Raw genomic sequence first — 27676 nt, forward strand, 5'->3', positions numbered from 1 at the left:
GAGAGGATTGAAGGACACAGGTCATGAGGAAGGAGCGAACAGTTCAAAGGGAGATCTGTTGGAAGACAAAGTGAGAACTCAATCTAGCTTTGCTGAGTTGGGGAAAGGGGAAAACTTGGTTTAAAAACAGCCAATAATACTGAGGCTGTATGTTCCTTGGGGCAGAGATGAATCCAAGATAAAAGAGCATTAGAGTTCACTGTGCTACCTACCTGACTGCTGGTGCATGGAACTACTGGTTAGATCCCTGCCCTGACATTAAATGGATAATAGGCTTTTCAGTGTATAATCCAGCTCCTTGTCCTTTGCAACAGAGCACTTGCATAGCACTCTTCTCTCATCTTTTTAATCAGCGCTGTGTGACTGACCTACAAGACTCCTGCTTTCATGACCACCTCTGCTTGCTACAGCAGGGAGCGAGCAAACCAATTACCAACACAGAGAGATCTCTGGGCTTTTAACTTTAAGCCCTTGCTGGAGTTAGTCTAAATACTTTACTGATCATTTGGCCCCTTCTATACCATCTTGTTTCTTAGGTCTGAGGGCAGGGCACTGCTGAAGCCTGCGGTTTGCAGATACTGACAGAGCACGGACCATATTTATGTAGGCTCCGTGATCCCTTTTTTGTGAAGCAAAAGGAGGGTCATAGACCTCTTTTAAACTGTTTTCAGTATTTCACAGGGCCCTTGGCACGACACATTAATTGGTGCTTTATTGCTTTTAGGTTCTATCTGTTTGGTATTATTTTCTTGAGTACTTAATACATATTTTTTAGTTAAGTCTATTAGAGTGCTCCCTTCTATGTATAACTCTGGCAGATATATGTCCTGAAACAAAAGTTAATTCAGTCCCAATAATAAGTAATACTTGTGTATATGTGATGGTACTTGATATTATAAATAAATTGGGGCCCAGATACTTAGGTGATGGACACATTAGAAATGCCTTGTGCTCCTGTCCACATCAATAACTTTACATATGCAATTGCTTCCAGTGACTTCAGTGGAAATTCTAATGTGAATAAAGATGAATATGTATAAAAGGTGTGTAGGGTCAAGGCGTAAGGCAGAGATTTTGCAAATCTGTTAAGAGAAGCTGTGGGGTAATAAAAGTGAATTGTGCCTCATGCATTATTTTCTAAGGCGTTGGTTAAAATGTTCAGAAGTTCCCAGGTGACTCAGTGCTTTTGAAAATGTTGCCCTGGAGGTCTATAGTAGATTACTCTACTAATGCCCATTCAGTAAGACAAGAGCCCTAGCGTAAGGACGAAGGAGAAACCACATCATGAAGAACAGCTGTGTTTTAAGTCTGAAAATCAATTAGCATTTGCCTCCATTATAAGTTTGGTTTGGTGAGTGTCATAATGAAGGATGATAAATGGGATTCGTAAAAAGCTGGTGCTTATTTAATCTTAGAAGGTCGTATTTCATCACTATAGCAACCAGCATCTTTTCCATTTCTCCAGCAAGTTGGTTTCATTAGTAACATTGGCCTAATCAGTTTGAGAGAAGAAAAATCTCTCGTTTTACTAGAATCGGAGGCTATTTCAATGAGTTTTCTTTTTATAATACAGGCTGGACCTCTCTGGTCCAGTACCTTCGGGAGTGGTCCTGAACAAGGAAATTTGCCAGACATGGGGAGGTCCCCTGCTCCCAGCCCCACAGCCTGCCTCCCCTCCCTGCTGCCCCATGTGCCTGATGGACCACAGATGTTGCTGGACAAGGGAGTTCTGGTTTTTGGAGGTCCAACCTGTAGTGCAAGGCCCAGTTCCTCATGTGTGTCTTCCTGCAGACGTATCTTTGAATCATCATGTGCAACTTTTTCCTTTACAATTACACAGGAAATCAGACATACATATTTAATATTAGATCTGGCTTTATCTGTACCTGGCTTTACCTGTACCTGAGTTTTACCACCTGTGATTTGTGAAAAGAGGTGAGGAAACTAAAGCCTGGGATGGTATTTAAATGTTATCTTTAAAATCTGAAATCTATAGGAAGTTTGATACTACAAATTACTTTCTTTCTCCCCACAACATATTTAGGTTTTATTTCACTCCACCGGATGACACTTCGCAACGCAGAAGTCTTACTTTGAAGACACTGATTTAAATGCTGTTTTGTTGAGGGTACTGTTACATGCTTGTGTCACACCCCGCTGGCAGGAGCAGGCTTCTAGAATCCGTTCTACTGCAATATAAAGAATTAAATGCTTCCATGGACTTCCTGCTCTTTATTCGACAACTCATCACACCTGGGCTCCAATCCTGCAAACCCCTACATCTACACTGCCCTCTCTTGCACAAGAAAATATGCAAATGAGGTGAAGTGGTGAACACTGCTGCACCTCATTTGCATACTTAATGAGCTACCATTTTTGCACAAGGGGCTTTTGCACAAAAAGGAACCGTCTGCACGGCTTCTTTTTGTGAAAAACCCCCCTCTTGCGCAAGAGCCATTCTGCCTGAAAAAAAGCAGCAGAACAGCTCTTGCGCAAGAGGGGGGTTTTGTGCAAAAAGGAGCAGTGTAGACAGCTCCTTTTTGCTCAAAAGCCCCTTGTGCAAAATGGCGGCTCATTAAGTATGCAAATGAGGTGCAGCAATATTCACCGCTTTGCCTCATTTGCATACTGTTTTGCAGAAGAGAGGGCAGTGTAGATGTAGCCTAATTAGTGTTCTGTTGTTACTACACCAGGACAGCCACATGTTAACAATACATTTATGTAAACACACACAGATGTAAATAGGAAAATTCATAAAGCCACTGAGCTTTAAGTACCTGAGCCTGCCACTAAGTCTATGAGAGCCTACCTGCATGAAGCCAACTGCAGGATTAAGGCCTGGATTATAAGTACACTGGTGTTACGGTGCCTTTTCCCTCTTTCTTTTCTTGGAATATTTTTCCTTCAGCACATCTAAGTCCCAACCAAAAGCTACTTCCTTGAGCATCTTGAGCAGTTGTTCTATTTACCATAGTGGGCTGCCTATATGGCCCTGAGGCTGTCACATGGACCACAACTCTGTGCTGACCAGGCCACAGGTTAAGAACCACTGACCCTGAGGAACCTTACCTGGTACCCGGCCCATTTCTCCCTTCCTTCCCTTTCAGTGTGCTGCCAACAAAGTGTTAATCATCTGGTAGGTAGAACAAGCAGCCTCCTCAAAGGCTAGTGGGAGGAAATATTTCTACAGCTCATTGGTAGGCAAATTTCCCCCTCTCCCTAGATCACAAGCATAGCACAGTGGTAACACTCCTGAGTTTCTACTAGTTTGGTCAAGGAACAGAATCAGACCACTCATCATGCCAATTAATTTATACCTTGATATGCTGATCTTCATTTCCAAGCAATCTAAGACTGAACAAAATCTAAACTCCTCTGTGGCCTTCAAGCATTTTCCTTGTACAGACTAGGGATGTCAGTGGTTAACCAGTTAGCATCACTCTTAACTGGGTGATGGTGGCCTGGCTAGGCTGGAGCAGTCCCTTGCCCAATGTAAGCAGGGGCTGCTTCAGCTCAAGTAGGCCCACCATGCTGCACTGCGGGCTGGAGGCATTCCAGCTGCGCCACAGGTGGGGGACAATTCAGCTACCAGGACTACTGCACCTGTCATGAGTGGGGGCAGTTCCAGCCCGGCCAGGACCTCACCTGTGGGATCCTGTTTAAGGGGTTAACTGGTTAAATGCGACATTTAACCAGTTAACTTATTAAACGGGATTTTACATCCTTATTACAGACCAGCTTTGATGTTAATATAATTATTGCCATTATTTCTATGTTCAAATGGAATTTCTATTCCTAGCTCTGCCACCGACTCATAACCCTGGGCAAGTCACTTCACTTGTTTCCCCCATCTATAACATGCAGATTATAAACTTTGCCATCCCTGCATGAAAAGTATATTCAGTACAATGGTGAAATATTGTTAAAGAGACAGAGTCAATTTAAAATGTACCCATCTATTAGTAGTTTTTTTAAACCAACTGCTTAAATACATGTAAGATGGTTATTGCAGGGCTGCAGAAAAGAGGTTTTATCTGATTTCAGTCAGTTGTCCTGGAGTCCATTTGACAGCACTTAATGTAGAGTCAGTTTCACTTTTTCCCCTGCTTTAGAGACTGTCCATTTCCTCTCCACTCCCATTTGTGTGCGTTTCACAGCAAGAGTGAAGAATTACCAAAAACAAACAATCAAAAAAGGAAAATGTAACTAACTGTAAAACCACAACAACTAGGATTTGGGGGCAGATACTTCCTCAAAGCACTTCTAACTCTTTTCTAAAACAGCTCCAGAGACTGTTGCTCCCCCTTTAAAACATTCTGACAAACCAAATACTTTCATCATGAAAACCAGGGACACCAGGTCCCAAACACCAGTGGCTTAAAGCACAAATAGCCAAGCAATTAAAGTTCAATAGGATCTCCTTGATTGAAACCAAGATACATGAATACACCAAACAGACAGAGAGAGAGAAACATAAGCTCACTATTCCCTGAGTGCATTAGTTCTCAAAGGGAGGGGAGGACAAGCAAGTTTCCAGGGCTCTGCCAAGCATGGCTGGCATTCAACTCACTAGGGCGCAGGGCAGAAAGCTAAGTGACTGCAGTCTGCGGCCCCCCCCCCCCCCCCCCACCTGGGACTGAAGCCTGAGCAACTTAGCTTTGCGGTGCCCCCTGTGACACGGAAACTGCCCTGTCTGCCCCCTAGCGCTGGCCCTGGCTTTTGTATGCAGAGAGCAGTGGCACAGGTGGCCGGTGGAGTTTTTATAGGGCCCGCGGGGGGCGGAAAGAAAAAGGTTGAGAACGTGCTCGTGGCTCTTCCCGGGATCCGGGCATGGCCCTTGTTTTAGGGAAGGGGGGGCAGTAACCACGGGCCCCGGGCGCGCCTAGGAAGAGGGCGAGGGGGAATCCCGCCCACGGGCCGGAGAGCTGCCCGGGGCGCTGGCCACGTGCGAGCCAGCCGCATGCGGGAGGAAGCCTCCGGCCCCACTGGGCTTCTGGCGCCGGCGGGGCCCCGCTGCGGAGGTCTCAGCCCCCAGCCCCGCGCCGCCCGGCCCCCGCTTCCCGCCCGCGTGCGAGGCCTGGGGGGGGTCCCCCCGGAGCTTCCTCTCCCAGCCCGGGCAGCGGCGCGTAGCCGGGAGGGGACAGGCCCCGCTCGGGGCCGGGCACTCACCTCGGCCGGGCCGGGCCGGGCAGCGGGCGGAGCGGGGCGCGGGCGGCGGGTAGCAGCGACGAACGCCCCGGCCGTGCTGCGCGGCGCGGAGCTCCTCCTCCCGGCCCCGGGGCAGCGCCGCCCGCTCGGCCCCTCGCTGCGGGCGCCGGGCCAGCGGGACGCGCCGGGGTTCCGCCCTGCGGCCCCAGCCTGGCGCAGCAGGTGCCAAGCGCACGCAGCCCGGCTCGGGGCGCGCCGGTGGGCGAGGGGCTGCTTGGGGCGGGCTGCCCGCTCCTTCGCGCGGCTCCGCTGCCTGCACGGGCCGGGGGCAGCCGCCGCCAAGCGAGCCGCTCCCTGGCCCCCCATGGGCGTTGGCGCAGGGCCAGGACCCCTTAGTGCCAGGCTCAGTCCAGACCGCAGCAAGGCGCAGCGCCCTGTCTCCGGCGCCCCGCTTCACATGGGGGGCCGCAGCCTAGAAGCGGCAGGGAAGCCTCAGCCAAAGGCCCCTCTTAAGCTTTTCCATCCGTGTGTGGAATAACGTTTGTGCGCCCTGTGGCATGCGCAAATGTGCACCACCCACAGAAACACAAAACCTAGCTGTGGGCGGCTTTGCTAATCGGCTGGGCCACATTGGAATGTCTCCTGAGGGTCTGTCTGAGCCCACAGCTTACAGCAGGGGTGGCCAACCCAGTAAGTGAAGAGAGCCGAAACAGAGGCGAAAAAATGCGAAGAGCGGCACCTAAATTATTGAGCCTCCTCCCTTCCCCCAAAAAAATCAGCTCCAGGATACTACCCCTTTAAAAACTGCAGGCAGTTTGGCTACATCAGGCTGCCATTGGCTGCCACCATTTTGCCCCCCTGCCACCGGTAAGCACAGGGGGCTGGGACCAGGGGCTGATTGTAGGGGCATGCAGGGTGGCTTTGTGAGCTGCACTTCCAGGGATGAAGAGCCACATGTTTAAGTGGATTTTAAACCTGGAGTTTCTTTCCTGAGATCCAACATTTGTACTTTTCATACCTACCTGCACTGCCCAAACTCCTCTTCTTCCACACAGATGCAAGGAACCTGATTTGGGAAAGTCTGAGGCCTGGGGAGGGCCTCCCCTTTGTCCCCAAGCCCACAGGTTTCACCAGTGACTGGCCAGTATGTTTTCCCTAAACTCTAGATTTGGGGCGCACACTGTTCAAAACAGGTTACAGCCTGGTCTCAAACCTTATCTAATAGAAGATTTCCAATGTCTCCCAGAGCCTTTCTTCAGATAAACTGGGCTTGGCTGTATTCTGCTGCGCATTACATGTAATGCCTAACTCCCTAGAAGCACATCCAAGGCCATGGAGAATTTCTCATAGTGACCCATTAGAACTTAATGTGAGCAGCAGGGATGAGTGTTGGAACTTTCTTCTCCAAAAGCATGAGCCGCTGTGACTTAAACTCATGTAGAATTGTGGTGTGAGCAGTTGGAGTCCTTTCCAGTAGGAGATAATGACACACAATATAATGCATGTGGAATGGGGGTAATGATAATTTGGGGGACAAAAGAGGATTTGAGGCCCGGCATTCCTTTCCGGAATTTATTAACAATTCATACTAAATGAGAATAGATGATTGTTCCTCGAACTAGGTTAGACTTTACCATGTCTGTTAGTGTTTCCTTGATTTGTACACACGGTGGATGTTGTCAAGTCCAGAAAGGCTAGCTGAGCACATAAGCCCCTGCCTGTCTGGTGCATGCCTGTCTCTTTTTTCTATTTTACAGAGGCAATAAGTAACAATTCAGAAGGGCCAGAAGCTAGATTCCAAAGAGCACATACCTACAGGTGTAAAAACAAGTAACAAGAGATTCTTTAAGTCAGGGGTGGGGACCTTTTTTGGGTCAGGGGCTGCTGACCCACAGAAAAATCAGTTGGGGGCTGCACACAAATGTGGGAAAAAACAAGCAAACCCTCACTAATGTGGCCCTTGACCAAGAAGGAGAAAGACACTCCTCACATTCCCCTCACGCAGCAGAGACTTGGGGGCCCAGGCTAGTACATTTTGTGTGCTCCAGCCCCGCGGTGGAGCAGCAGGGGGTGCTGGAGTGCTAGCACAGGCTTCCAAATGATGGGGGGAGCCCTGAGCCTTGGGGGCCAGATCCAGACGAGCCGGCGGCCACATCCGGCTCCTAGGCCTGAGGTTCCCTCGTCCTCGTGCTTTAAGTGGATCAGAAGCAGGAAGCCTGTAATGGAATTCATGGTTATTCTTGGTCCCCTGGGCTTTGATGGAGTAATTCATGCAAATAAGGGACATTGCTGAGAAGCTAAATGATTTCTTTGCATAGCTTCCACTGCTGAGGACAATGGGGAAATTCCAACATTGGACTTTTTTCTGGTAACAAAGAGGAAGTGCTGTCAGAGAGTGAGGTGTCAGGAAAAGAGGTGCTGGAGCAAATGGATAATTTAAAACAGTAAGTCACCAGCTTTATGTTGTCTATCTGGGAGTCCTTAGGAGCTTAAGTATGAAGTGGCTGAGCTGCTAATAAAAATATTCAATTGGTCATTAAAAGCAGCCACTCTTCTAGAGGATTGGAGAGCAGCCAATGATGTCTCTATATTTAAAATTGGCTCTAGAGGTGAGCTGGGGAATTATAGACTAGCAGCCTTCAGCTGTACCTGGCAAATGGGTTGGAAAGATAATTAAACACAGAACAAAACACCCAGACGATTAAGATGTGATAAGATCTAACCAGTATGGATTCTGCAAAGGACACCGTCTCAGTAATCAATTGAATTCTTTGAATGTGTCAATAAAGTAGAACAAAGAAGAACTGGCTCATATAATGCATGCAGATTTCCAAAAGGCGTTGGAGAAGGGCCTGCGGAAGAGGCTACGGAAGAAGCTGAGTAGTCATGAGGTGAGAGACACAGTATTGCTATGGGTCAAATTGAGAGGAGATGGTCCTAGATTTGGTCCACTTTGGCAAGTGTTTTGTTCTTTCTGATTCCTTTTCAGCCTACAGAGAATGCTGCTGGAGTGAAAGAGTGGGGGGTTATTCCTCTTTCTGCTTGCCACAAGACTGACACACGAAAGCACCAAATATTGGGTCAAGTGCTGCCCTCTCACTGGAAACCCAGAGCACAAAGGGCCTTGCCAGATCCCAGACCTGGCATTCAGGGAGAAGCAAGGAATACACCAGGCTTGCCAGCAGCCTAACTGCCTCAGCCCTCCCCCGCAGAGAAGCAAAGCATGCTGCACCCTTTCGAAGAGCGGCACCATGGCAGGCCTGCCAATCGGGGTGAGAGGGCCAAGGGGGCAATTGCCCTGGGACCCAGCGATCCCAGCCATATTGCTGTTACCGTGGCAGTGGGCAGAGTCCCAGTTCCTTTAAATTGCTGTCAGAGGGTGGTGTGGCACATTCTGGGTAGCTCTAAGGGCTGGGGCAACAGGGCATGCTCCAAATGGTGCTAAGGCCTGGCTGCCCCTGCCCTGCCCCTTCCACCCAAGACCCTGCCCCCTCAGGGAATGCAGAGATGCCCCCCCGCCCCACACCTTGTCCAGGGGCCCAGCAGCCTTCCCCTGCATGAAGGCCATGCCGACCCTCTGCATTTTCTAGCCATGTGTGGGATACATTTTTTATATGAACGAAAGCATGGGCAAATTGCACCCCCCACAGAAACACAAAACCCAGCGGTGGGTGCTCTGCGAATTAGCTGGGTGGCATTTGAATTTCTTCTGAGTGGCTGCCGAAGCACACAGCTTCTAGGGAACACTGGTGGCGTGCCCTTCTTCCTTGCACCTGACCACAGGCTGGGCCTGGAAGGCACAATGTAGCCCATAATGTGGCATTTGTTCTGATTCTACGGTTACGCTCCTAACTACCTACTCGGAGGAAAGGGAAATAGTTTCCCAAAACAGATTGCATGAGTTTAAAGTGCCCCACGGATGTTAAATACTGACAGCGGGATTATCATCCCGTCAGTATACTGGGGTTAGACAGATCCTGTATCCATCACAGGCAGGAGGCCAAATGTATTCCACAGTGCTGAGTGTTTTGTTTAGTGGGAGGGTGTGGTTTAGGGAGCCTCACTACGTGCTATCTATGGCCAGGCACTTACTGGCTTTTAAAAGCCCCGCAAGCGGCTGTGGGTGAAGATAAGAAGTTCTATCCCTAGATGGGGAGAGTATTAAAACAACCACATATTGCTAACAACTCAGCGCTGTTCCATTATCCCAAAAGCTGGCGCTGATGGGAACCTGCATGGTTGAGAGAGAAACTTAGTGTCTCACCCACAGTGATTGCAAATACTCTGCTGAGAAATGAGTCTGCTACCATATAGTCAGGCTGCTAGCAGGCTGGGAGGCCAAACAGCACCGGCAGAGAAGATACTTGTTTGAAAACCAGTGGCAAGGCATGGCCCATAGAATAAGGAAGGGAGGAGAGGATTTTCCCCCAGTGTTTATTCCTTTCTGTCTCCATGGCTCACTCTGCTACTCCCCCGGCAGAGCTGAGGCCTGTCTCTCTCCTCCAGTAGGATCAAAGCAGTAGGAAGAGAGGCACAGTGGAGCAGCTCAGACACACATTACCCAAGGTTACCCAGCTGAGTGCAAACATTGTGCAATCAGCCTGCTCTGCATCATTGTTTTCATGCCATGGCCATAGAGCATGGAGCAGGCCACAAAAGATGTTGTGGGTACATCGGTGCAGAAGAAACCCTGCAGCAGTAAGTCTCAGAGTCAACTGATTCAGGCTTGTGGACTACAGAAAGCTGTGTAGATGTTTAGGCTTAGGTTGGTGTGTGGGTTCCAGCTTCAGCCAGGGCCAGAATGTCTACAGTGCTGTTTTTAGCCATGCAGCATGAGCTTGAGCCAGCTGACCTGGGCTCTGGGACTCACTGACAAGGGTCCTTTTTTTGCCGTACTCTAAAACACATGCTCATTTGCCCAAAGAGCTCCTCTCTGGTTGAAACAGGAGTCGCTCTGCTCCCCAGGAGCTGACTCCCAAGATTAAAAGGGTTTGTGCTACTAAATTATCTGAGCATTTAAAAATATCTTCCTGGAGACAGCAGAAGAATGTTCCTGCTGATTTCAGCTTTTTAGAAGTGACCTAACAATGCTTGCTAGCAAGGCCATTGTGCCTCTCTCTCATCCATGGCTCTTTGTTCTTCCACCTTCCACTGCAACTTCAAAAGTAGCATCACGAAGCAGTTCTGCTCTGGACAGTCATGTGAAAAAGATGTCCCTTTCTTTCTGAATAGCTCTGCTCTGGATGTACCCAGCCTGCTGACTTTTGTGCCTAACTGGTATGCCTAGCAGGGCCACTGTGGTTCTAAGAGAGCAGGCTGGATTCTTTTCTTCTTGTGCAGCTGCCACAGAATGGTGGGCTCAGCTCCCTGGAACGCCCATCAGTTACACCTGTGCAAATGCTTGGTGCGCTGTGGCCTTGCACAGGTGTCCCCGAGGGAAAGAAAGAACCTGGCTTGCCTCTCAGGTTGTGTGTACAGGCTCACAGGTGGCAAATGTCTCTTTATTTGCAACCGGTTATAGAAATCATTGAGGCGCAACACATGCGGAATCCCACCATGCCATTTTCCATAGGCACTCTTCAGAGCCAGGTCGCATTTCTGAGGGACTAACTTTTATCGGGTATGTAATTGTAAATGAGTTGGCTGCCCCTCCAGGCAGCTCCCTCTTGTGGCCTGGGTGCTTCTGCCCTGTCCTTTATTCTCTCTCTTCCAGGCCCTTTCTCAGAGGCTACATCTACACGGCTGGGTTTTTTCGGCAGAAGATATGCAAATCGCGCTCTTATTTGCATATCTTCTGCCAATCCTTTTTGCGGAAGAGGTTTTGCCGCTAAAAAGCCCCATGAAGATGGGGCCATTTGTCGGAAAAAAAACCTTTTTTGCAAGATCCTCAAAACAACGAGGTTTACAGGATTCCACACACTGGCTCATCCCATCACTACCTCTATTGAAGAGGAAGGGTCCTGGATTTATTCCGATAAAGAACTCAAAGTTAAATGGTAGACGTCCCCAAATCTGCCCTGAGGCAGGGCTCTTACCTCAGAGCCTGAGTGAGCGGAAGGGTTCTGTCAGAGTCCTTTTTATAAGGGAGTTTTGAGGGGCCATGTGACCCACCCTGGGGCTCAGCTTTCAACCGTTCTGTTCAGAGCTGACTCCCCTCCAGCCTATCTGGAGTCAGCCCACTGGCAGCTCTCTTCTATAGAACCAGCTGCTTGAAGTTCCCTCCCCACACCAGGTGTCTGGCTAGTTCATTTAGCAAGCCTTGCTCCAGGCTTCCCCATGCCTGCAGGCAGCTTTCTCATGCTTGCTGCGGTCTCCCAGGAATCACAGACGTAGTCAAGTTCAAAGAGAATTCACTGTTTGCCAGTGATGCAGGCATTCTCGCTCAGAACTGTGCACTGGGGCATGGATTTAGTAACAATGGTCTAGAAATAGGCGGAAAAGCTAGAAGTGTGTGACTGTGATTCAGACAAAGCACACGCTCTCTACAGTGTGAGCTAATTATTGCCAGAGAGGTGAGCTGGCACATACGTTTAACTCCAGCTGGGAAAGAGAGAGCATGTGCAGAATGTGTGAACGTGACACTCTTCACCCCAGGGGAGCATTGTGTAGCCCTGTATTTATCATTACACATATATAATTGTGACAGTGCATATAAAGCATACCATGTAAGGTATCATGGGAAAGGTTATGATCAGCTAAAACCCCCTGTTCTATCTAAATATATGTATTGTGAATGCATATGAAGTTATGAGAACTGTGTTGTTAGGTTGTCACTAAAATATGCTGTGGGTTTAGGAAGTGCCTAGATACTAGCTCTCCAAAGACTATAACCCGGGAGATAACCAACACCTGGGTGGGTGAGTATCAAACGACCATCAACAGCCATTGTCCAGCAAGAGGACTACTATTCAATGACTTGCTTGTACAAGGCCACACCAGCGGAATTGCTCAAACTTACCTGGTGACTCAGCATGCCTGGATTTATGTTCTCCAAGCACATGGACTAAAACAGAACACACACCCATGCTTGGCCTTCTCCCTTCCTCACCTATGGGGCAAGCAATAAGGATGCTCAGAAGGTTGAAGATGCCAACAGAGAAGACTGGCGCAACTTTCAAGGGGGAAACTCAGAGTTGTGGACTCGAGTCCCACGACTTGAACTCGAGTCTGACTTAAGTCGCCTAGGTGACTCAATTTGAGACTCCACTCAGGTTCATTGTTTGTGACTTGAAACTCGACTTGAGACTTGCTAATTTTGTTAAATCAACTTGGTGAAAAAATTGTCTGAAAATGCTGATATTGATGGCTTGTACAAAAGTGACTTGACATTTTTTAAATTAAGACTTGAGACTTGACTTGGGACTTGACTCAAAAGTGACTTTAGGGACTCGAGACTCAACTTGAGACTTGAACTGTAGTGACGTGAGACTCGACTTGGACTTGACAATGACGACTTGAAGACAACACTGGTGAAACCTGTGTACTATCAACTGCACTGTCCAGTGGAATGAGAAAAACTACTTAATCTAGTTGTTGCCCAGTGTAATAAGGCTGAGCGTTTAGACAGCACCACACTTACGTTTTATTTCTTTTGGTGACTAACTCTGTCTTTTTGCCTATAAATCTCTCCTTTACAGTCAATACATTTTTAACAGTTTATCTTTACCTGTGAGTTTGCACGAAGTGTCTGGTAAATTGCTCAGGTTCACAAAGGCGGTGCAAGTGTAAGACAGTATGTTCCTGAGGTACAGCGCTGGGAGTCAGGGAGATTTGGTGGGTGCCTGTCTCTGTGTGATTCCTGAGTGGCTCGGGGAGCATTCCTGCAACCTCGCTGGACATGGTGCACCACATGCAGATGTGCTCAGTGATAACAGCACCTGGAGCGGTTTGCTGCTTGTCGCTGGCAAAGCATTGTGAGATGTAGCCCAGGCTGAAGAGCAATGTTCTCTCTAGTCTTCTCCATCCATATGCAGAATAATATTTATGTGCACCGAGACATGTGCCAATGTGTACCAGGAGTAGAAACAAAAAACCTAGCTAGGGATGTTCTGCTAATCAGCTGGGCAGCACTGGAAGCTCTTCTGAACAGTCGCACACATGCACAGCTTATAGGAAACACTGCTGGAGAGTGAAGGGGGCACAGTAGTGCCACAGTCCCAGGCTGTACCCGGTAGCCCCATCACAGTTAGAATTTCTAATATGGGGAGAACTGCAATGTCTCAGCCTAGGTCAAAACCTGAGGAGTGGCAGCTCCGTAGTCTGGCAAGGAATAGCGCATGAGAGGTGGAGGAAGCTCCTTCCAAACAAACTCTAAGAGATAAGTGAGGAAGTTGGACACCGGGAAGAATCACAAGGAGGAACGAGCGACAAAGGAGGACCCCTGATTCGGATAGAGAAGACAGGGCGATCATCTGGTTATTTAAGGTGTTTGTACACCAATGCAAGAAGCCTGGGAAACAAACAGGAAGAATTAGAAGCCTTGGCCTAATTAAAGCACTATAATTTGACTGGAATAACGGAGATTTGGTGGGATGACTCGCATGACTGGGGCACTGTCATGGAAGGGTATAAACTGTTCAGGAAGAACAGGCGGGGGAGAAAAGGAGGAGGAGTTGCATTGTATGTAAGAAAGCAGTATGATTGCTTGGAGCTCCAGTACTTAGAGGGAGAAAAGACTGTTGAGAGTCTATGAGTTAAATTTAGAGGTGGAAGCCACAGGGATGATGTTGTGGTTGGTGACTACTATTGACCGCCAATCAGGTGGATGAAGTAGACAAAACCTTCTTTGGACAACTGAGAGAAGCTTCCAGATCGCAGGCCTGGTTCTCATGGGTGACTTTAACCACCCTGACATCTGTTGGGAGACCAATACAGCAGTAGACAGATCATCCAGGAAGTTTTTGGAGAATGTTGGGGATAACTTCTTGGTACAAGTGCTGAAGGAACTGACCAGGGGTCATGCACAGCTTCACTTGCTGCTCACAAACAGGGAGGAACTAGTAGGGGAAGTAGACGTGGGTGACAACCTGGGAAGCAGTGATCATGAGATGGTAGATTTCAGGATGCTGATCAAAGGAAGAAAGGAGAGCAGCAAAATACACACCCTGGACTTCAGAAGAGCAGACTTTGACTCCCTCAGAGAACTGATGGGCAGGATCCCTTGGGATGCTAACATGAAGGGGAAAGGAATCCAGGAGAGCTGGCAGTATTTTAAAGAAGCTTTATTATAGGCACAGGAAGAAACCATCTCGATGTGCAGCAAGAAAAGCAAATATGGTTGGCGACCAGATTGGCTTACCGGGGACATCCATGGTGAGCTTAAACACAAAAAGGAAGCTTACAAGAAGTGGAACTGATGACTTGGGCTGATGACTAGGGAGGAGTATAAATATATTGCTCGAGAATGCAGGTGAGTTATCAGGAAGGCGAAAGCGCAATTGGAATTGCAGCTGGCAAGGGATGTGAAGGGTAATAAAAAAGGTTTCTACAGGCATGTTAGCAATGAGAGGGTATGGGGCCCTTACTGGATGAGGGAGGTAACCTAGCGACAGATAATGTGGGAAAAGCTGAAGTATTCGATGCTTTCTTTGCCTCTGTCTTCACAGACAAGGTCAGCTCCCAGACTACTGCACTAGGCAACGCAGTATGGGAAGGAGGTGGACAGTCCTTAGCGGGGAAAGAGCAAGTTAGGAACTATTTAGAAAAGCTAAATATACACAAATCCATGGACCCGGATTTAATGCATTCAAGGGTACTGAGGGAGTTGGCAAATGTCATTGCGGAGCCTTTGGCCGTTATCTTTGAAAACTTGTGGAGATTGGGAGAGATCCTGGATGACTGGAAAAAGGCAAATGTAGTGCTCATCTTTAAAAATGGGAAGAAGGACAATTTAGGGAACTACAGACCGGTCAGCCTTACTTCATCCCTGAAAAATCATGGAAGGGATCCTCAAGGAATCCATTCTGAAGCACTTGGAAGAGGGGAAAGTGATCAGGAATAGTCAGCATGGATTCACGAAGGGCAAGTTGTGCCTGACCAATCTGATTAGCTTCTATGATGAGGTAACTGGCTCCGTGGACATGGGAAAGTCAGTGGATGTGATATACCTTGACTTTAGCAAGGCTTTTGGTACAGTCTCCCACAATATTCTTGCCAGCAAGTTAAGGAAGTATGGATTGGATAAATGGATTGTAAGATAGATAGAAAGCTGGTTAGACTGTCGGGCCCAACAGGTAGTGATCAATAGCTTGATGTCAGGTTGGTGGTTGGTTTCTAGCAGAGTGCCCCAAGGATCAGTTCTTGGACCAGTTTTGTTCAACATCTTTATTAATGATCTGGATGAGGGGATGGATTGCACCCTCAGCAAGTTTGCAGATGACACTAAGCTAGGGGGAGAGGTAGATATGCTGGAAGGCAGGGATAGGGTCCAGAGTGACCTGGACAGATGAGAGGATTGGGCCAAAAGAAATCTGATGAGGTTCAACAAGGACAAGTGCAGAGTCCTGCACTTGGGACGGAAGAATCCCAAGCATTGTTACAGGCTTGGGACTGAATGGCTAACTAGCAGTTCAGGAGAAAAGGACCTGGGGATTACAGTGAATGAGAAGCTGGACATGAGTCAACAGTGTGCCCTTGTAGCCAAGAAGGCTAATGTCATATTAGGGTGCATTAGGAGGAGCATTGCCAGCAGATCCAGAGAAGTGATTTTTCTCCTTTATTCAGCTCTGGTGAGGCCACATCTGGAGTATTGCGTCCAGTTCCGGGCCCTCTATACAGAAAGGATGTGGATGCATTGGAGAGTGTCCAGTGAAAGGTGACCAAAATGATTATGGGGCTGGAGCACATGACCTATGAGGACAGACTGAGGGATTTGGGTTTGTTAGTCTGCAGAAGAGAAGAGTGAGGGGGGGATTTGATAGCAGCCTTCAACTTCCTGAAGGGAGGTTCCAAAAAGGATGGAGAAAGGCTGTTCTCAGTAGTGACGGATGGCAGAACAAGGAGCAATGGTCTCAAGTTACTGTGGGGGAGGTCTAGTTTGTATATTAGGAAAAACTATTTCACTAGGTGGGTGGAGAAGCACTGGAATGGGTTACCTAGAGAGGTGGTGGAATCTCCATCCCTAGAGGTTTTTAAGTCTCGGCTTGACAAAGCCCTGGCTGGGTTGATTTACTTGAGATTGGTCCTGCCTTGGTTAGCGGGCTGGACTTGATGACCTCCTGAGGTCTCTTCCAGCTCTATGATTCTATGATTTTAAGATTGCTAGGATGTTTGGAAACCCTGGGAAATGTACCCCGACCCTGCTGATACCAGGGACCTGACTGCAGAGAGAAGTCAACCTGGACTGACATAATGAGCCTGACTGGATTTGAAGGAAAACTAAACCAGGAACAAGAGAGAAGGGAGCCCTGAGATTCAGCAGAACCCTGCTGGTATGATCTATGTACTTCCATTTCCCCATCTGTAAAATGGGGATAACACGTCCCACACCTACCTCATATGGGAGTAAGGAGAATTAATCATGTTTACACAGTGCTTAGTACAGATTAAATGTTGACACTCACAGAAGTCACAGGCAGCTCTTCCCTTCCCACAGCCGGAAGGGGTAGTTACTTGCTCTCAGCTGCGAGTCTTCTGCTCTCAGTCCCCTGAGAACTGCTGTGTGTGTGGCTCTGGAGTCTGTTCCCTTCAGGCTGCAGCTTGGCAACCTTTAGGGCAGGGGTGAGCAAATACTGGCTCGTGGGCTAGATCCGGTCCACCACAGTTAACTCCTGGTGGGCCCCGACCTCTATATTTATCGGCATGGTCACAGATACCAGCAGTTGCCGCTCCTGTTGTCCGTGGATTGCCGTTCGTGGCCAATGGGAGCTGTGGTAAACTGCTGCTTCCAATGGTCGGGAACAGTGATCTGCGGCCAATGGGAGCCACCATCACCACTACCTGTGGCTGTGCAGGAGAATGTAGTAGCTGTGGCCCGCCATGGGCTAACCCTGGTGAACCGCCACCGTGTTATTACCCGCTCCTGCTTTAGGGTTCAGTACAAGACCCCTCTTTTCAGGCTGGCTAGCAGGCTAAGTGTTGGATAGTGGTGTCTTTTCCATCATCAGCTGATTTATTGTTAGTGGGTGGGAACGAGAGGAGGGGAGACGTTTCAGGTGCTTTTTGTTTTGAGGAGCATTTTCGGGTCTGCTCCAACCGCCACGGAAATCAATGGACTTTGCTGGATGTAGTCCTAGTACAACTTTCTACTCTGCAGCCGGCAGTTCAGGAACTCAGCCAAACAGGACGGCTGATGTGGCTTCAAGGACAGTGCTTTGGCTGGTGAGCTGGGTATGTGCATGTGACGCAAGGCCTCAGGAACAGTGTGGCCTGCTACATGCTCAGGATGCACTGGGTTAAGGCTGCCACTACCGATTACCCATGGACACAGAGTTTGTGTTAGGGCGAAATCCACAGGGTCACTTTGTAATTTCCTGCGCTGGGCTCCCAGATATGCTGGTTTCCTCCTCCAGCTTCCCAGGCACTCCCCTTCATATCCTTGTTCTGTTCCAGGCCTCCCCATCTCTCCTTTGAAGTCATCCATTCTACTTCTAAAAGAAAGGGAGACCTCATCAGCTGCAGCCCTGTCTCTGTGCTCCTGCTCTAGGCACTTCCCCGCCCCCCACCCGCACTGGCAGCAGCATGATACTTGTAAGCCAGCGGCCACACTATAAGGGCCTGTTATTTTGTCAGATCTTGCTGGCTAAGCAGGTTCAAACTCAGTCAGTGCGTCAAAAGGGAAAACAGGTGCTATGAGAACTAACAGTAACAATTCAGTAGGCAACATTCCTCCTTTTCAGTGCCTTTGTCCAGTGGTCGAGCCAGGTGTTGGGGGCACTCGGGGGACAGATGAACCATCAAGTAGGTGTGAAGACGATCACTTGTCCCTTCTGGAGCTCACAGCACTTTTCACAAGGGTGGAGGCGCTAATCCTCACATCTGGCCAAACTCCGGTGGTGGAATAGAATTCTGCCTACCTAAAGTGTTCTCTGTATCTTCATTGGGCAAGGTTCTCTGCTGCTCTTGGCCTGCTGCTCTCTGTTAGATAGCCTTGGCCAAAACTTCATTTTTGGGGCAGGTGATGAGGTAAAGGTGAGCGGAATAAGATCTTCGGGTAAACACTATTCTGTAAAGGTCAGTCTTTGGTATTGTTAGGCAGTGGGATATGAATCAGGTTATGTCTAGACTGCTGCTTTTTTTCAGAAAAAGGTATGGAAATTGCGCTCCGCAATTTACGTACCTTTTTCCTATTGTTTTTTGGAAGAGGCTTTTCCAAAATTTGGCCCGTCTGTACTGGGCCAAATTTTGGGAAAAACTCCTCTTTCGGAAGAGCCCTTCTTCCTCATAAAATGAGGAATATAGGGCTTCTGAAAGAGTGTGTCTGCTCTTCCGCAAAAAATGTTGGAAGAGCAGATGCCGTCCCTGGACATGGTGGAGATTTCCGGGATACCTCCCGTATCCCGGAAAAACTCCATAGTCTAAACATAGCCTCAGTTTCCCTTTGCATCCAGAGTGGTTCGAAAATAAACACAACGGGAGGAAAATAAAGAATAGTACATAGCGCCTCTGCGAGTGATCTGAACATGAAACTGCCCAGCCCAACGGCGAGGCTGGGATTATCCTTTCTCTATCAGCAAAATGGAAACTGAGGTTCAGAGAAATGGAGGCGCTTGCTCGAGGGGGCACAGCAAGCAGTTGTGGCCAGGACCATCCCTAGGGGAATGTGGGGCCCGGGGCAGTTCTGCCCCACCCCTTTCTGTCCCTGATCCAGTCTTTCCTGTGCTCCCTGAGGCCATCTCCCCAGAGCTACGCTACGTGGGGAATTCTTGGAGGGAGGGAGCGGCAGCAGGAGCTGTTCCCCTCCACTCACCATGGAAATGGAAGCCCGGGAAGCACCATGAAGATGGGAGCCTGCTCTACTCTGCTGGCCTCTCCCAGCTGGGTTGCTCCTTCAGGGGAGCGCAGTCGAGGTGCTCTAGGGTCGGCACAGCAGAGCAACCCAGCTAGGAGAGATGCAGGCTGATGCATTGCTTTCCTTTGAGGGCTCCTGCTGCCACAGTGTGTGTGTGTGGGCGACTCCCCCCCAGGTAATCCCCCAGGCTGCCCTGAGCCCCACCGCCTCCCATCCAAAGCATGGGGCTCAGAGCAGCCACCACGTTCCGTGGCCGGGCAGCTCTGGTGGCAGATCAGGTTACACTGGTCAGAATCCTTGAGGACATTGGCTGCAGCAGGAGTCAGGGTTAAATGACCCTGCCTTTGCCAGAGAGTTGCTGTCTGTGCGGAAGTGTGTTTCCGGTAGTGTGGGGATTATACTCCCTCCCTACCACACGGGGCTGGTAGGTGGGCAAAGTGGTCTGAGATCCATCAGTGGGGCAGACAGCAATAGATCACACTCCAGTTAGTTTCAGGCAAGCGGTGTGTTTCTGCCCTGGCACTGCTACACTTGCCGGTGTCAGACCATCTCTGACAATGTCTTCCAGGAAACGGACTCTATCAGGGGCATATTGTCAACCTATCAGAAATTGGACCTATTACACTAATTGGCTGCCTCCTGCAGCTACTTCTTTGCTCGCCGTGATTATGCCGAGCGCCTCTCCAAGGAAACTAAATATGAGCCAATGATTTGATGAAGTTGCGCAAAAAAAAAAAAAAGGCTAACCTCGTTTTGGGGTGTTTTGACAGGAGTGTCGCAGGCAAGACCCGAGAGGCTCTGTTACGCGCTGGTGAGGGTCCTCGGCTGGAGCCGTGTCCATTCTGGGCACTGCACTTTTGGAAAGATGCGAACAAATTAGAATCCAGCAAAGAGAAAAAAAAAAGAGAGAGAGACTGCGAAAACAAGACTCATGAGGCAAGGTTAAAACACCGGGCAAGGTGAGTGGTAAGAAACAGAGACTGAAGGAGCAGTGGTAAGGGCTGACCTGTGAAGGGCCTGTGATCATTGTTCTCTATGTCCAGGGGAGGCCCGACAAGAGGTATTGGGCTTGTTCTGCAGCCAGGGAGATTAGATATTCGGAAACACTTTTTGACTCTAGGCCCTGAAAAGCGCTGGAACCGGCTTCCAAAGGACATGGCGGAATCTTGGTCACTGGGAGTTTTTCAGAGCAGGTTGGACAGACACCTCCCAATGATGCTCTAGGCTTACCTGCTCCTGTTACAGTGCAGGAGGCGGGAACAGATGACGTCTGTCTTCCTGGGCCTGCAGACAGCGGGGGGGGGGGGGGGGGGGGAGGAGGGAGCAAGGGCACAGTTGCCTGGGGGCCCAGCAATTCAAAAGGACCGAGGGGTTTTGGCTGCTCCCACTGCTACTGCAGGAGCCTCTGGAGTTCCTGGCCCTGTAAATCACTGCTGGACTACAACATGGCCATACACAACATGACACAACATGGCCATGCACAACGTGGCAGTGATAAGGGCTGCCTGGGAGGGAACGCAGGGCGGGGGAGTGGGAGGAGGAGGCCGGTGCAACATGCTCCAGGCATCAAGGTGGGGTGCCCCAGTCTCGCCCCTTCCACACAAGGCCTTGCCCCAGCCTGGAGCATGGAGCCAGGCTCTGCCCTTTCCTTGCCCAGAGGCCCAGCAAGTCTATCGGCCCCCTATCCCTTCCAGCCCTACCTTTCCATGAGAGTGTGAAATTTAATAGTGACTGCTTTGTGTAGCACTCTTAGGACTCAGTGCGTTATGTGGAGCGCCACCTAGTGTCTAACATGGAAATAATCATTTTCTTTTAGGAGCACTTAAGCATTTCTGTGTTTCACTCCGCGGGCCACCCAGAGAAGGTAGCTTATCTGAATGCACAGCCATTCCAATATGAACGATAGAGTTGCCCAATTACAATAGCTTCCAAGCTACACATTAACAAATGGCAAATCCAGAGGAACATTATGTCAAAGACACGACATAGCAACCAGACAACACTTTATGGAGAGCGAACTCTTCCTGTGGCCCTATCCAAAACTGATGGATGTTGCCTTACATGCATAAATGGGGCATGGACGTAGGCCTTGCCTATTTGGGGCATTATATACGTAGTCAGAAATGATTAGGGTAAGCACACTGTGAAAATAACAGGACTTTCCAGCCAGGTCTGTATGTGCTATCTGGGCTGAATTAGACTGTAAAGCCCTCACAGGACACTTGTATCACTCTAGCTCTAGGCAAGTAAAAATGTGCATGAGAAAGAGAGGTGATGATGGGCCCGGCCATTGCGAATATCTAACAGGGTTTCCTTTCGTTCCAGGCTTGTGTTTTTTAAGCTGAAAGTCCCTGGTTCCAGTCCTTGCTCCTCAGGCTAGGGATGTAAAGGAGTAGTGGAGTATACAATTAACTGATAAGCCTAGGCTTATCAATTAATCTTCTCCACTACTCGCCTTTCCCCCCATTGCTGCCTCTATATCAGAGGTGCTGGAGGAAGCTGGTTTAAAAGCTTTGTGGCAGCTTCCCCTGCCCCCCTCCCCGCAGCAGCCTCTGTTCGTGGGGAGTTCGGACCCCTCGCAGACAGGGATTGCTGCCATCCTAGGCCTGTATCAGAGGCAGCAGCGTGGGACGGCCGGCAGCCAGTGTGCAGAGAGCTGGTTTTTAAACTGGCTCCCCTTGCAGACCGGCTCCTGCCTGGCACCCTGTGCTGCTGTCCCTGGTACAGAGGTAGCAGGGCAGGGAGGCAGGGGGCTCCCTGGGAGTGGGGCCAGACCACACTGGCTGCTGGTCCTCCCCCGGGGACTATAGAATAGCCGAGTAACCGTTAGGAATGAATGCAGTTACTCCACTATTCAGTTAACCGATATCGAACATCCCTACCGCAAGCCGGGGGATATGTGGATATTTTCCCACAGTCAGAGCCATCCCATCCTTAGGACAGTTCAGGGTGGCCACCCCAGGCCTTCTATTTTGAGGGTCCCCACAGCAGCTGCTCCAATCGTCCTATGGATGGGACAGTCCCCCATTTTGAGTTTAATCTTCAGGGCCTAAGGTGGCCTCAGGGGATTATCTGAGGGGGGCCTGGAGCAGGGTGATAGCAAGGGTCAGGCCTCACTGCACTCACTGCACACGGCTGGAGACATGAGCGACTTCTCCCTTCCTGGGCCTGCCGACAGTGGGGGGAAGGGGAAAGTGCAGCTCCGCTCCAATCCTCCCCAAGCTGGGTCGTTCCGATTCACCAGGCCCTGGCTCTGGCCTCAGCCCACTCTGTGGGCTCAGGGGACTAGAGTGGAGTGGGCTGGGGCCAGGCATGCACTCCACTTCCTGTCGCCACAGAGAAGCAGAGCAGCCCAGCTTGGAGATGGGCAGCAAGACGGAGCAGGCTGCTGGTTGCTCCACTTCCTGTGGGTTTCTGCCACCATGGCGAGTAGGGGGGGAGAGGCCCAACCCCTGTTGCCACCTGTGCCGAGCCCCCCAGTAATCATCCAGGTCACATCTCTTGGGGGAGGAGGATTCCGGGAAGGGGTGAAATGGGGGAAGGAGGAGTGGAGTGGAGTGGGGGGGGGGGGAAAGGTGGGGCAGCGCTAGATCAGGGGTGGCACTTGGGGCAAAGGATAGAGTGGGGAAGTTGTGTAGGGGAGAGCAGGGACTGAAAGAGGTGGGGGGGGGTGGAGGATTACCTGGGGGGTGGGACCTAAGGCAAGAGAGTCTTGCCTTGGGACCCACACCTCAGGGATGAGGGTTGCCACAGGCCCTATGTGACGTAGTGCGGGTGCTGTCTGCTCTGTAACCCGGTGCCCCCCTGTGTTGTGATGTGTGATTCCCACTGACTCATCCACATGTTGTGATGCAGTGTCAGTTCCTTGTTGGTTGCTATGCTGTGGGCTGTGGGCTGTGGGCTGTGGGCTGTGGGCTGTGGATGACCCCTACTGGCCTCTGTCTGTGAGCGCTGCCCAGCAGGTGAGCTGCCTAGGTCACGGAGACAAAGACCCAACCGGTCAGACCGGTTGAGGGCAGCAAGGGAACTAAGGAAGTGAGTGTGTGGGGGAAGGGGCAGTCTTGGGCTGGAACCATGAAGGAGACAGACTAAGGAGGGGGCTAGAAATATAAGGGCCTAGGCACCCCATCTCAAGGGGGTCTGAGGCATCCTGGCCCAGACTCCTGTAGCCACATCACATCTATGCTGTGCTGTATCCTGGAGAAGCAATAAACCCTCTCTATTCTACTGGCTGGCGGAGTCTGTTCTTGCTGCTACGGGGCTGCAGGATCGGAGGAACCCCAACTCGCCATCATACCCTACACCCTGTTAGGGACAGTCACACCCACGGTATATAACTATTGCATTAATCCAATGGGATAAATGGGCCATAACCAAATCACTGTCCAAAATTAAACACTGCCTTTTGGGAAAAAGAGGGGGTGTCAGCTAAAATGGGCTGGAGCTGTTGGTAAAGTGCCATGGTAATCTCTCTTAAACACTGAATTGATAGTTTGAAGTTAATCACAGTGGGTATGTCTACACTACAGCACTAATTCAAACTAACTTAATTTGAATTAGTTAATTCGAACTAAGCTAATTCGAACTAGTGCATTTAGACCTAAAAACTAATTCGAATTAGCGTTTTGCTAATTCGAACTAGCATGTCCACATTGAGTGGACCCTGAACCGAACTTAAGGCTGGCCGGAACCAGTGTTGGCAGGGCATCAGTTTAGGACTTAGAGCGTGGAGCTGCTGCCTCGGGCTAGTCGAGGGCTGTGCTTAAAGGGACCCAAACCCCACTACGGACAGACAGTTCTCAGGGTTCCCCGCTTGCTTGTCTACCTCAGTGAGGGACAGCAAAGAAGTCCTGTCTTGGAGTGCCCCAAGTGCCCGCACTCGGCACATCACAGCACTCAGCCATCAGCCCAGCTGCACTTGCTGCAGGCTGCCATCCAGGGTGTGTGTGTTAATCGGGGGGCTGTCAGGATCCAGGAGGCCCTGCAGGAGAGCTTCCACCCCGAGGAGCCCACAGAGCCACCCCAGTCCTCCCCATCGGGGGCTTGTACCCCATTCCTCTCTCACCTCCTTCCACTTACCCCTCCCTACCCCCCTTCCTGATGTAAAGAATAAAGGACACGTGTGTTCAAAATAGAAACTCTCTTTATTTAACAAAACTGAGGGGGGGGAGAGATTAACCTCCGGGGAGACTGGGAAAAGGAGGTGGGAGAGGGGAAGAGAGAGGGTGGGAAAGGGGAGGGGGAAACCTGGGAGGAGGGAGCTGGAAGGGGGAAGCCAAGGGAAGAAGGAGGAGGGGAAGTATAAAACTATGATACGCCATATCTTCAGTACTGTGTACAGATGTGGTCTTCTCACCTCAAAAGAGATGTTTTGGCATTGGAAAGGGTTCAGAAAAGGGCATCTACAATGATTAGGGGTTTGGAAGAGGTCCCATATGAATAGATGCTAAAAAGACTGGGACTTTTCAGCTTACAAAAGAGGAGACTGAGGAGGGATATGATAGAGGTCTATAAAATCATGAGTGATGTGGAGAGGGTGCATAAAGAAAAGTTCTTCACTAGTTCCCATAATAGAAGGACTAGAGGACACCAAATGAAATGAATGGGTAGCAGGCTTCAAACTAATAAAAGAAAGTTCTTCTTCACAAAGCAAATAGTCAACCTGTGGAACTACTTGCTGCAGGAGGCTGTGAAGGCTAGAACTATAACAGAGTTTAAAGAGAAGTTAGATAAAGTCATGGAGGTTGGGTCCATGGAGTGATATTAGCCAGGGGGTAGAAATGGTGTCCCTGGCTTCTGTTTGTGGAAGGCTGGAGATGGATGGCACGAGACAAATGGCTTGGTCATTGTCTTCGGTTCATCCCCTCCGGGGTAGCTGGTGTTGGCCACTGTCGGCAGACAGGCTACTGGGCTAGACGGACCTTTGGTCTGACCCAATACGGCCAGTTCTGACCCAGTTCTTATGTTCTTATGTTCTAAGCTCAGGGTCTGGGGTCTCACTGGACCAACCTTGATTTTCATGCAAACCTGCTCCTGGGTTCTCATGTGGCCTTTGGTGGCCAGGCTGGCAGCTACCCGGCCCTAGACGGCCACTTTCCTGTGCCTAGTGCGGAGATTGTGGACGTTGGAGGCCTCCTCCCAAACTTGGATGAAGTTCACAATCTCCACACTAGACCAGGCGGGCGCCTGCCTCTTGCAGCCTCGGGCAGGCTCCTGGGAGCCGTCAGCCTGGTCCTGGGAAGAGGCAGAGGGCTGGGTGGCAGCGGGTGGCTGGCTCATGCCGTGCCAGGTGCAGGGTCTGCTGGCTGGGTGCTGGCAGGCTTGCACCTGGCACGGGCACCGTAGCCAGACCGTGCCCCTTTAAGGGCTCCGGGGCCCGGAGGGGGGCAGAAGAGTTTCCCTGGCTTGGTCCAGAGTGGCCACCAGGGCAAACTGGGAAGGGGTAGCCTTCAACTAGTTCGAATTAAGTGGCTACACAGCCCTTACTTCGAACTACTTAATTCGAACTAGGTGTTAGTCCTTGTAGAATGAGGTTTACCTAGTTCGAATTAAGCGCTCTGCTAGTTCGAATTAAGTTCGAACTAGCAGTTTGCATGTGTAGCGCCTATGAAAGTTAATTCAAACTAACGGCTGTTAGTCCAAATTAACTTTGTAGTGTAGACATACCCAGTGTCTTTAGTGAGTGAGTCTGGCTCCTGTGTGGCTACAGTTTTACCTCAACAGGATGAAAGTTACCCTCACCTTATTGGATTGGGAGGCTCTAGGAGCTCACAAGAAATAAGGACAGTGACCACAAACACAGTTACAAGTAAGAAAGCTTGTGTGTGTTATAAGTTATACTCACATACACATCTACAAAACCTGAGGGAGTGCATGCACTAGCCAACGCAGTATTCATACTCACAGGCCCAAAGTTACCACGGAATCTGGCAGCTCTCTCAACAAACGGCCATTGTTGAACCCTGGTCCTTAGGTTCCCCACCCCTGCTTTACAGTAATCTTGTAACCTGGCTGTTTCCTGGGTCACTACTTATGTTAAGCCTTCATAAGCCTGAAGCCTGGTATGGCTAAGCTGAAATCTTACAGGCCTCAGCCTGTAGGCCTTGCATTATCACTTTACTTCTATACTTAATACACAATCATCCCTATTAAATATTTACCAGTCTTACGCTTCTTACCACATCTTCTATGTTTGCACAGTCCCATGCTCGCTTCTGATGCTCCAGACAGAATACTCAGATGTTTTAATGTTAAACTGGTGGCTTTATTTGCGGCTTGTTGCCCTTTGGTAAATATTATTCTTGGTTGTTTTTTTGGCAAATGCTCATAGGTAGGAGGCACCAAATCTGCAAACGTGTGTTTGTAGTTACAGGGAATTTCTCGAGTGCCTTGGAAACGGAAAGTCTGACTGTGCCAGGGACAGCTTTGGAGCGGTGGCTCTTTGCCCAGAGCACAATGTTAATTCATCTCCACTTTCACAGATAAAAAAAGCCTGTATTAATTAAAGGATGGAATGGGAATCACTTTGATTTCCAGCACAGCCAACGCTCCTCATTATAACAGCTCCCTCAAGTGTCTCTCTAACTAAGTGGCTAGCAGTGTTTCCAATTGTAAACCTGGTTTTTGGAGGAATTTATAAATGAGCAATAAACTGTTTGGTAGACTAGGGTCCAGATTCTGAACTCGCTTATATCTTTGTAAATTAGGGGAATGCCATGAAACAGCTTCACCTGTTAGAAATCCACAGGGTCCAAGGGCAGCATGCTGCAGACAGTGTCTGCTCTCTAGTTATAAGCTGACACCCCCACCTACAGAGTCTTGCAGCCAGTGTGTGGAGGGGCTGAGTACCAAACTGCAGAGAAGGGGGAGGGGGGAGGTGAGACATGCACATCTTGGGACTGGTGGCTCCCCTGTCTCACCACTCTTTGCGGTTCCACTCCACCTGTGTAAATGCAGAGGAACACAGGCCCCCGAGTCAGATGTGTAGCTGAGGGGTAACCCTCCACCCTGTTCCCACCCTGTTCTACTTCTTTCCCACCCTGCTCCGCCCCCGCTCTGCCCTCTTGTCCTCTCCCATGAGCAATGTGGCCTGAGAGTTTATGGGGACTTGGTGCGGCGGCAACACGGGTCACCCCCATCACCATGCGGACGGCAAGAGCCAGAGCGGCCCCTTAGCCTGCTCCGTGCTGTTGCACTGCCCTCTCCTGGCCCGCTGCACCCCACTTCTCTGTGGTGGCAGGAAGCAGAGACTCCTAAGGCTGGGGCGCTCTGTTTCCCATCTTTGCAGGGCAGCCGAGTGTAGCGGGCTGGGTGGGTGGTGCGGTGGGGTGGAGCACGCCCTCAGCTCACTCCAGCTCCCACCACCCGCATGGTAAATGGGGACGAGGGTGATTCCTGCTGCTGCCCCACACCATGCCCCCGTAATCCACGGGGGCCCTCTTGTCCAAAGGAGAGTTGGGGCAGTTTCCACGGGGCCCCCAAAATCATGGGGCCTGAGACAGCCACCCCGATTTGTCCTATGGACAGGACAGCTCTGCCTGCAGTTGAAAAAAGCTTACAAATGATTGGGAACCCTTAGGA

The 27676-nt window shown here is 50.0% G+C and overlaps 1 protein-coding gene and 1 long non-coding RNA gene across 2 annotated transcripts in view; both read right to left on the reverse strand.

Annotated features, from left to right (window-relative positions):
* The window catches only part of STEAP3 (STEAP3 metalloreductase), a 39704-nt gene extending 34175 nt beyond the window's left edge, over positions 1-5529 (reverse strand). The window contains exon 1 of the mRNA XM_075933223.1: positions 5170-5529. Within this exon, the coding sequence (XP_075789338.1) occupies positions 5170-5514 (345 nt within the window). The 5' untranslated portion in view covers positions 5515-5529. The remainder of the gene's footprint in view (positions 1-5169) is intronic.
* An 11749-nt stretch (positions 5530-17278) lies between these two features.
* Positions 17279-26395, reverse strand: LOC142830283 (uncharacterized). The gene is made up of 3 exons (XR_012905433.1): positions 26275-26395; positions 19844-19950; positions 17279-17735 (listed from the first exon to the last, which is right to left on the reverse strand). It is a non-coding gene; the product is annotated as an uncharacterized LOC142830283 (long non-coding RNA).
* Between the last annotated feature and the right edge of the window lie 1281 nt (positions 26396-27676).

This window comes from Pelodiscus sinensis, chromosome 7 (genome assembly GCF_049634645.1).
Source record: "Pelodiscus sinensis isolate JC-2024 chromosome 7, ASM4963464v1, whole genome shotgun sequence".
Taxonomy (NCBI): domain Eukaryota; kingdom Metazoa; phylum Chordata; order Testudines; family Trionychidae; genus Pelodiscus; species Pelodiscus sinensis.